The 10,464-nt window shown below is 39.1% G+C and overlaps 1 protein-coding gene across 1 annotated transcript; it reads right to left on the bottom strand.

Moving 5' to 3' along the window:
* Positions 1-709: 709 nt before the first annotated feature.
* On the bottom strand, positions 710-5,502 carry mmp9 (matrix metallopeptidase 9). The gene is made up of 13 exons (XM_034087643.2): positions 5,246-5,502; positions 4,736-4,974; positions 3,912-4,060; positions 3,689-3,817; positions 3,400-3,573; positions 3,104-3,277; positions 2,837-3,010; positions 2,599-2,754; positions 2,303-2,513; positions 2,073-2,212; positions 1,833-1,983; positions 1,517-1,620; positions 710-1,394 (listed from the first exon to the last, which is right to left on the bottom strand). Exons 1-13 carry the CDS (start codon positions 5,381-5,383, stop codon positions 1,270-1,272), a joined length of 2,064 nt encoding a protein of 687 aa, XP_033943534.1. The 5' UTR covers positions 5,384-5,502; the 3' UTR covers positions 710-1,269.
* Between the last annotated feature and the right edge of the window lie 4,962 nt (positions 5,503-10,464).

Genomic DNA, 10,464 nt, shown 5'->3' with positions numbered 1-10,464 from the left:
ATATGCAAACCATAGATGCAAACACGTAGGGCCGCTGTTAAGCTACAAACTGATGGACCTAAGATGTTTAATATTCCCTCTGGCTATACCATTACAAAATGAAAACATACAGTTCTGCTGACTGTCATTTTATTCCTTTTAGATTCCTCATGCATTAAGCTATCGAGGTCCATACAAAATATCCTGTAGCATATTAACAATTTCAGCACATTTATTATTGTTTATACATTGGATATACTCAAACTAGTATGAGTATATCCAATGTATAAACAATGAGTATATCCAATAAGAAATGTGCTGAAATTGTTAATATGCTACAGGATATTTTTTTAAATAAAAATAAATTCCCTACCTTTTATGTTATTTTATTTGTTAAACTTTATAGTACTGCCATATGGCCTGATAACATGTTGAATGAATTGACTATTGAGAGTGGAGTCATTATCCTAATTTCCTTATGATGCCTAAATGTGTTTCTTAATGTCACGGGTTGTTAGTGTTGATTTCTACAAAAACACCTATCAGGAGACTGCTACAGATAATACAGCATAAAGTAATACAATTACATATCAGGTCGTGGCTCAACACATTTTGTGTTTTTGCTGTTGTGGGACTGTGGATTCCAATTGTAGAATAATATAGCGTCTGAGCATGAGAAAGCATTGTCAGTAAATCATGGTTTGGTGAATGATTAAGACAGACAAGTGTGTTATTCTCACAGAATGTTTATTGCTTTGAAAGTACAAAACATATCAGTCTCATAAATAATTTCAGTGAAGGAGACATACATTGTCTTCCAGTGCAAGTAATTGGCTTTGAAGCCATTTTCAAAAATGCTCACATATATTTATACAATACAAACAAGCGTTAGGACACAAACATCATATTAGATATTGCTATAAATACCAAAAATATTCTAATACTGTTTATGGTCTGAAACTGTCAGACATAAAGAAATTATTAAGTACATCTGGAATCCAGATAACCTTCAACATTAATTTAGTTGTTATGAGTCAACCAACCAGTTCACAGATTATCTGAGTAAGATAATAAGGCAGTGCCAAACAAATTTTTTTTCTCTTTTTTGGGCCATTGCTGTATGTTTTAGAATTAGCCAAGGTGGCCAATTATTTACATACCCGAAAGTACACACATCATAGAACAGACGCTATACTGCATCACATTCTCCCTGACACCTGCACAGGCAAGAGAAGTAGGTGCTACCACAATAAAGACGATTTCCAGCTCATCCCTGTTTCCTTCATCTCCTCAGTAGCGAGTGTGTGAAGCATCTGTGCACTGGAGAAGGTCATATTTCACGTAGCCAACGCGATCCACCTGCCTGCGGGAGTTCATACGCCAGTAGAAGCGGTCCCGGCAAAAGTACATGTGTCCTGTAGCAGAAATATTGGGATTTGAATGACTAGAACACAACATGATGATTTTTAACATGCAACAATCGACTGTTATATGATAATGATTTTTGTTGAGCTCAGTCATTACTATTTGAACTTACCGTTGTACTGGAACACATCATGAGCATCATTGGGGACGCCACCAAAGACGGCATCTGTGTATCTGGGGTACCCTTTGTCGATTTTCTGGGCTTTCACATCAAGCCTGTGTTGATCATAGCAGAGAATGTCATTAAACAAGTCAAAAACAATCAGCTGGTTTAACTCTCAGACTTTTGTTATGTTATTAAAAAAGCGTATTCTGGCCTTTTACTTTGCTCCAACACTTATAATTGTCAAAACGAGCAGATGGTTTCATTTGAGCCAAAAGTGACAGACATGCTTCCCATCCTGATGTCAGGCACACTTTAAACTCACCTCCAGTAGTTCTCCCCACTGAAGAGCAGCACTTTGCCTTTGCCCCTCTGCAGTGCTCCCTCCACCTTCTGAACAGTGTTCGGGAGGCCAAGCTTCTCAATGCTGCGGGGACCCAGAACACTCTTCCCTGTGTACACCCAGAATCGTGTCCCTATAGAAAGAAGATGATAATAACAAAAAATTGTCTTGCACTTTTGTCTTTTGCAATTAATGTCTCTTATAAACAGCATGAAGCTTCACCTGAGAAGAAGTACAGTTTCCTGGCCAGAGTGTTTTCAAACGCAGAGTCGATGACTGCTGGCAGAGCGGGCCACGTCTCGGAAATAGAAAATGGTCCCTTGAGCCCTCCATCTCTCCCGCTGGACATCCTCCAGTATAGTCTGTTGATCAACACATGCAATAAAAAAACATCAACACTGACACTTCCTGTTTTTATTCTTTTACATAGAAGAAGAGGCTGGTTAGCTTACCCGTCATTGAAGAAGTGTAGCTCTCCATTAATCACAGTGATGGTGTCGAATTTGGTCATCTTGCAGGCATCTTTGGTTGGATCCACAGGTGTAGCGGTAGTGGTGGTGGTGGTGGGGTCAGTGGGTTTATCAGTGTCATCAGGGTCTGGGTAGGCGGTAGTGGGGGGGGTGTTGGGTTGAGGTGGAGTGGGATCAGGGCCATCTTTGCGTCCTGAAAAAATGAAATGATGCTGAATGTGAGAAATTGCAAACTTGCATGTGATTTTGCATGATTACGCAGTTCATAATGACCTTACCATAGAGATATTGAATGCCTTCAATGTCATCCTCATGTAGGGAGAAGTCTTCCACGAAGCTGTACATGGGGTACATGAGAGCCTCTCTGATGTTGGAATGTTCCAGGCCGAGGGCATGACCAAACTCATGGGCTGCCACCAGGAACAGACTGTAACCTGGAGGACATACAGTAAGGAATATTAGCAAAAGGCAATTTTATCTAATCTACTTTGTTTGTCTTATATTCATGTGACTCACCTTGGTCAGGACAGAAACCCCATTTCTTGTCGTCATCATAGCTGTCAGTGGTACCGCACCACAACTTGCCGTCTCCTCGTCCCTCACTAGTGCAGGAGTCATACTCTTTACCCAGGAACACAAAGGGGAAGTGGCAGGACTCTCCCTCAGAATTTCCACCAATTACAGCGGTCTCTGTCCAAACAAAGAATTAACAGCAAGAGTAAGAAAACAAGACATTGTGTTGGTACTCGACAGCATTTATGGATTGTGGTTTTAGTAACTCACCACGACTGGGACAGAACCCATATTTCACGTCAGTGTCAAAGTTGCTTGTGGTGGCACACCAGCGATAGCCATCATCGCGGCCCTCTGTGGTACAGCTGTCATATTCTTTGTCCAGAAAGACAAAGGGGAAGACACACTTTTCTCCGTCTGCGTTTCCTCCAAATGTGTACAGGACTGTCGGGATGAAAATAAGAGTAAGTGGGATGAAGCGCATCAGCATGACACTAAAGAAACTCCTTATATCTGGTTGACCTCTGCCCTATCACTCCCATTGCAGAATAAACTGTCAATCTTACGTTCACTTGGGCAGAAGCCAAATTTCTTGTCTCTGCCGTAGTCGGCTGTGGTGGAGCACCATGGCAGGTCGTCCGAACGCCCATCAGAGGTACATGTGGTGTAGGATTTGCCCTCGAAAGTGAAAGGGAAGTGGCACATGGCACCATCAGCATTCCCATAGAGAGTCTTCACAGCTTATGTGACAGAAAACAGTAATACATGTAAGCAATGTATACATTGAACACTGGGGGGAGACATCTTCATAATAAATGTTGGGGTAGAGGAATATCTGTTGGTATTTCTGATTACCTGGTCCTTCTCCCAGGGTCCAGTACTCATCATCGTCAAAGTGGGCGTCACCCTGCACACCCTCACCAGGGGGGTAAGCGTGGGCCAGAAGTCCATCCTTACCATCAAATGGGTAAGGGTCTCCGTGGTCTGAGTAGAATAATACATTTTACATCAGTATTTGATTATAGAATTGTCTTTAGTAAAGTAAATGCCATTAAAAGACCGCCGCATAAACACATACCGATTTTTCCAAATGAAATCATGATGTCAGCTGTCCCATCAAAGAGGCGGGTAAAAGTCAGAGGGGTCACATCACTCCACACCTTGAAGGCTCTGGCAAAGGCGTCGTCAACCAGAGACGTCGCCATGTCCGGGGTATAGCTAAGGATCCTGTGGAGAAATGCAGAATTACAAGCTGCTGTCAGACATCTGGTAAACAATGCAAGTGAAGATACTCGGTGATGTATCTCATCAAAGATACTCTTGTATGTTGTGCCTTGTAAATACTAGTAGAATGTAACTTAGTACATTTACTGTACACATTTCAGGTATTTGTACTTTACTTTTCATTTTATACTATTTTATATACTATACTTTTCATTTTATACTATTTTATACTACTCCACTATGTAGTACTTTTTTCATTTATTTTGACAACTTTAGGTGCGACTTAGTCTACAGCTCCAGATCATTAATATAAAAACAAAAACAACTTATACATTAAGATGAAGTTACTATAGATTAAGCTACCCAGAAGTTTCTAAATTAATTCAAACTAGCCACGATTTTACAGCTGCAACATTAAAGTGATGACCATTCATGCATTCATAATTACAATACAAATATACAATATATATTGACTGAAATGGGCCATTCTGCATAATCAGCACATTTACTTTTAATAGTTTAAACATAATTTGATGCTAATACTTACTTTCATTTTATAATTGTTTTTTAATACAGGACATTTATTTGTAACAAAGTATTCTCATTGTGTGTTTTTTTACATCTTCATAACGATTTTAGTTTATAAAGTCAACTAACAGATTATTTATCTCTACTCACCTATAGGTGACCTCTTGATGGTCCCATTTGAGGTCTCCTTCAAATGTTTTGTAGTTGGCCACATCAGGAACCCCGCAGCGTGGCCGCTTCATGGCTTCCAGGGTGGATTTATCCAGCTCTCCAGTCTCCTCCATCCCCATCTGCCTCTGCATCCTCTTCAAAGCCTTGGAAGTGGACACCATGGACTGGAAGCCACTGCGTGTCAGCGTGTCCATGTAGCCAAACTTTTTCAGATAACCCTGGCAGGAGAACAAATAAATGAGTATAGAGGGATGGTCATACAATTTAATGAACAGGATACATTGGTTTCTTATAAGAAAGTTAACTTTAGTTTAGAAAAAGTGTGTTTGTGACATATTATATAACTTTTACTCGTATAGTTTGAATTCAGAAGAATATATATTTATTGTCATTAACATTGTGTTAGAGTTCTCTGTTCAGGTAATTGCTTCCCCACACTGTTTGGGGAAGAATAGTCCATCATGACAAAATGAACCATCTGCTACTCACTTTTGCCAACTCCGAATCAGTCATGTTGTTGATGATGTCTCCTGGGAAGGTGACAAAGACGGACTTGAGGGGAAGGCTCCATCCCTCCTGTATGCTTATCCCCAAAAATAAACACACAGCTAAAGCACAGCACCTCATGATGAGATCTGCTGTAGATTGCTGCAAAAATGTTCCAAAAAATGTAAACACTAAGAGCCTTGCAGTGAACAAGTTAAAAAGTTGATCAGCAGTGTGTCTCCTGTGTTGGCTTCCGTCTTTCTTCTGACTGGTGGCGCTTGTTGACTCTGCTATGTGCCCTTGGTTGTGGACATGGTTTTTATCCTACTTAACTCCTTAGTCACTTTACCTCGCCCCCGCCTACTACTAACCTCAACCCTCCCACTTACATCTTGACAGACAGCATGTTGAATAGGCATGGGGAATTTCCAAAATATCCACATTTAGTATAACCTAGAAGCTATTAGGTGGTTGTTTTTTTTAAGCTAGAAGGAGTGAACAATGACAATGGTGGATAAGACCAAATATGGAAATTGTTTATGATTGCATTGATATTACATTTATAAAGTAAAGTGTCTAAAAAACAACAACACAAATGACCAACAATATATAACAAATAATTGTATACAATTTCTGGTATTCCAGCTAAAATAAAGAAAATCAGGAAATAACTTAAGGAGAAAACAACAACAACATTTAGATGATGAACGCATGTTGACATTTCCATCCTTTAACAATGCCAAATGCTCTTCTGGACATGTTAATGTATTTTTACATGAATACAACACCCTCATCATGGGACCCAGCCAGACACTTGATCAAAGTAATGATATAAAAAAAGTTTGTTCCACTCTTTTCATAGAGGTGTTTCCTCTTTATCTATAATTGGATACTGTATCAAATGTTAAATGCCTAAAGTCAATTTTACAGATAATATATTGTTTACATTTTTGAGATCTTAAACATTTAATAAAATGTTTACTATGCAGACGATTTAGGAGGTTAACAAACCCAAAGTGTGATTATTTGCAGTATTGCAATGTTGTTGTTGGCCAGATTTTACCTGCTTCATCATCACTGTATATCATTGCTGATGAAACATCTTTACCGGCTTCATCCCCAAGATGACACAATTCATTAGCAATGTGTCATTTGGCCATAAGTACTTCCAGTATTTTCTCTCCAAAGCGGATCTTATTTCTGTTTTTCTCATGCACTATTACATTATACTCGAGCGCAACTTCTGCATTGGCTAATATGTAACCTCAAGAGTACCAACTGTGTGAAATACTGTAGCAAGTAAATGTTGATATTTTGAGGTATGTGAGTGTGTTTTGGGTAAAGATATGTCTCTTCCAGCATATCATGATTCACTTGTTTTCCTCTTGAATGGCCAAAGCTTCAGATGAGGGGCTTTTTTTCAGTGGGCACAGTGCTGACATCCTTTCTTCCTGTACATACATGTTTACTCAGTTGCTCTGCTGAATTTTCAGATGCAGGAAAATAAACAACTCTTCCAAACTGACGAGTTGTGCCACAATAGCCCTGTTTAAGCCCATGTTGAATAGTTGTTTCTAAATAATACAAACATATATGCAGCACTTGGGACCTCATTCATTTGATGAAAAGAATAAAAGTGCACATCCACACAGATTCACTAATTACTTGCCTATTATGGTCAAGGAAATTGCTTACCTATCAACTTCCTCATAAGAGGAGATGTAATGTGTTGTGGTTTTATGAGGAGGGCATCCTTCCTCATATTTGAATCTATGGTTTCCTGATGTGGATAATGCTTCATACATTTTAACACTTGCGTCATGCACCCCCCCAATTCAAGAGTATTTCTGACCATCTAAAACATATAGTCATATCCTCTCCTGTTGTTTGGTTTGATTTTCCCACAGAGAGCAGCAGACATGAAAAAGCATATATCTTTTGTATAGATGTGTAAAAAGTTGGGGTTTGAATCTATTGTGTCTGTTCCCAGTATTTATAATATGCATCTCTCAATATTTTAATAGATCAAAACACATTGTTTGTTGAGGGGGATACAACATTCTCAATTTCCTTCTTCTTATTATACTTGTTGCCCTTTTCAAATTCTCACTTTAAATGCACATTATTCACTAACTGTGCTTTAACTGGAAAATGTCCTTTGATTTCAGTAGGCATTTATTTTTATAACAGACATTTGGTTAACACATAAAATACAGAATGCAGCTGCAGTGTAGTTACATAACACTTTTTTACATATATTTTTGGCCACATGGATTACTTCTCATTCAGACTAAAGCAGCTCTATTCAGCTTTAAATACACAAGCCCTCTTTCATTTGATGCAGTTTTTATGGTCATTCAGACACAATCATATGGTTATTTCTGTTTATATGTGGCTCCTCAGTGAATCCCCAGGCAACACGAGAAAACATCTGCCACTGATTTTACATGGCGTCAAAGGCTTAATGAAAATGGCTCCATGTATTTTAAACAAATGCCACATTTCATTTGCTTTTGCCACTTTGCCTCCAAAAGCCGTCTGGCTCAGAACCACGAAAAATACACACATTTTTGTATGGCATACATCCCAACATTGCCCTCAATCACAGCACAGCCTGTTGGCACACACCACCACAAATCAGCCAACTGCGTCATCAGAGAGCTGGATAATATCACAGCAGAGCAACAAGACCCTCTCAGCTCACATTGACGGCATCTTTGTGATTAGATTTATTATACAACAACATAACCAATAACAACAAGTCGTCACCTCTCTATTTTTTCTGGAGTTGTTAAAAGACAGAGCCGCAGAAAATGACAAGATCCTCAATATTGCATGTGCCAGATATAGCACTTTAAGGTCAGTATTAGCTCAGGGTGAAAACTGAAGCACAGTGTTTTTCCTAAACTCAGACTGTTTTATGCCCACATTTTCTTTAGCACTGTAGCTAGTTCTGAAACATTGTCTTAATTGTGTTCTTAATTGTGACTTGGTCTGTTTAGTTTCTACTCTGCCTTGTTAAAGCAAACTGTCTTACGGTATGTTTCTAGCAGGCCGTTATAAATACAAAAATCACTTCCTGTCTGCCACAGTTGATGTGGTTCCTTGGCCAGCTTCCTCATTCAGCTGCCTTTTTTTTTTAAGGGGACTGGTTTGTTGACTTTGCGGTGGGACATAGAGACTGTGCAACATACAGGGCCGTCACAGTGTTTGATGTGGGGGGGAGTGTTGCCCCATCACCACGTCCAGGTACTTTACCCACCCCCGCAAGTTTGCTGGGTCTTGCAGTTTATTCTGGGAATTGCTTTGTTTTTATAACCCACTAACCTCTCTCAACAGTTTATTTTGGGTTTGCCTCTATGTTTCTTTCGTTTTATTCTTGATCGTTCTATGTTGCTCACTTTATTATGTAACAGCGAAAACTAAAACACTTATGAACAGCATGTCTAGTGTATTGTCTCTGAATATTGTACCCCTTTCTAATTTGCTGAGATACTATGCATGCTTGTGGGTGAAATTGGCTCACAAAGAGAGCACGACAAACAAAACCGATCAAAACAAGCAATAGCCAGGGCGGAACCATGTTGTGCCCTCCAAGCCCTCAAGTGTCACTCATATAACATCTTGTCTGTAATGAGTCATCATAAGTCAGCATGATAATATGGACAGAAATAATTCCATGAAGAAACTTTAAACAGATGCCAAAAGTTGTGTACAGTCATATGAACGGGACTGTAGGAGCTTTGACTCATGTCTCCCAGAGGGTTAGTTCTGCTTTACAATACTCTTTATCAAAATCGAGACTATTAGTCACCTCAGGGATTATGTCTTGCTTACTGTGCAAACACTTTTTCAGTGTAACAATCAATATATGACGTAAAGATTGTGAGAAAAAAAATATGGATTCCTACTCAGAGTCTTACCAAATACATAATTTCATCATTTCTAGATGCTGTAAAGAACTTTCAGATGCTAACAGGACAGAAATAGTAATAAGATAATAACAATCCTCATATATTGACTCGGGTCATTATGACTTGAAATCAAGTTGACACGATTCGCTGTTTTGATGTCTTTCAACTTGACTTGACAGAAAATTAGGGACTTGGAAGGAAGCTATAGACTCTTGGCTTGAGACAGGATTACACGCATGAGTTGACTGAGTTAATTTTAGGTTTTCAGTTCAAATATTACAAATATAAGAATGTTGAATGTTGGCTATGTCGACATTACACAACATGTAGTGCATATGCATTGTTAATTGGGATGGCATTGTTGTGACTGACCGACTACTATGTCAGTCAAGCACCTGGAGATGCCACTTGATGGTCCATGGGTAATATATATCATAAATGCAATTTTATAAAGGCATTTTTTTTTTTTTTTTATTTCAATAAAGACAACTCCAGGTCAGGGGAAAGGGCTTAACTAAGGACTATTTGAAACTTGCTTGAGACTTGATCTAAATAACTTGAGTCACACGTCTGACTCGTATTGATGTGTCATCCTCGTCACATTCAGCCCAGGAAGTACCAAACAACATATGGGATATGTTATAGTATGTCACTCCGAGATGACTTGCAGATACTGTGATAAAATAAACAAACAATAAATGCAAACTATAGTTGTGCTTATATCTTGATATCAGTGTCAAGACTTCATCTGGCTCACATTAATACAAAAGCGACTTTTCTCAATCTGTATGTGCGGAAATAAAGTTCCACAACGCTGCCAGGGATCGAAGCCAAGTGCCAAGTCAAGTTCATCAAAGCTGTTTAAAAATGCACGTCATGCTTATCACTGTTTTAGTTCCCATTGCTCTGGCAGTGAATCTTTAGTGGTAACCAAAGACTAAAAATGCACATTTTCTCTGCTTCCACTTAGGCACTGTACAGGATTGGGACACTTCAGTAGTGATGAGTGAACAGGGTGTGACAGAGAGTCCTGGAAGCATTTGTACTGGTGTTTTGCAATGACTTTGTATGGATACATACGTGATTGTCACATTCTTTGTTGAGTAACTTGTGGCTTTATGGGAACCAAACATATCATCATAGTTGTGTACATGGTTCACCTGTGTGAGAAATGAACATGACAGAAGTAATTGAGGGATGTACACATACACACAAATGTTTGGCATTCTCTATCTCGGTCTGATAGTAGCAGTAGTGAAGAGTGTGAGATGGGGGATGAAATGCAACAGAGATCCGGGGACAATGTGG

This window comes from Pseudochaenichthys georgianus, chromosome 7 (genome assembly GCF_902827115.2).
Source record: "Pseudochaenichthys georgianus chromosome 7, fPseGeo1.2, whole genome shotgun sequence".
NCBI lineage: Eukaryota > Metazoa > Chordata > Actinopteri > Perciformes > Channichthyidae > Pseudochaenichthys > Pseudochaenichthys georgianus.
This window is presented reverse-complemented; position numbering and strand designations above follow the sequence as displayed.

Excerpts from the sequence above, each read along its gene's own strand:
- mmp9 (XM_034087643.2), bottom strand. The coding sequence starts at position 5,383 with ATGAGGTGCTGTGCTTTAGCTGTGTGTTTATTTTTGGGGATAAGCATA. Across the intron at positions 4,975-5,245 it reads CTGATTCGGAGTTGGCAAAA|GGTTATCTGAAAAAGTTTGG; the intron begins GTGAGTAGCAGA and ends TTCTCCTGCCAG. Across the intron at positions 2,755-2,836 it reads GGGTTTCTGTCCTGACCAAG|GTTACAGTCTGTTCCTGGTG; the intron begins GTGAGTCACATG and ends TATGTCCTCCAG.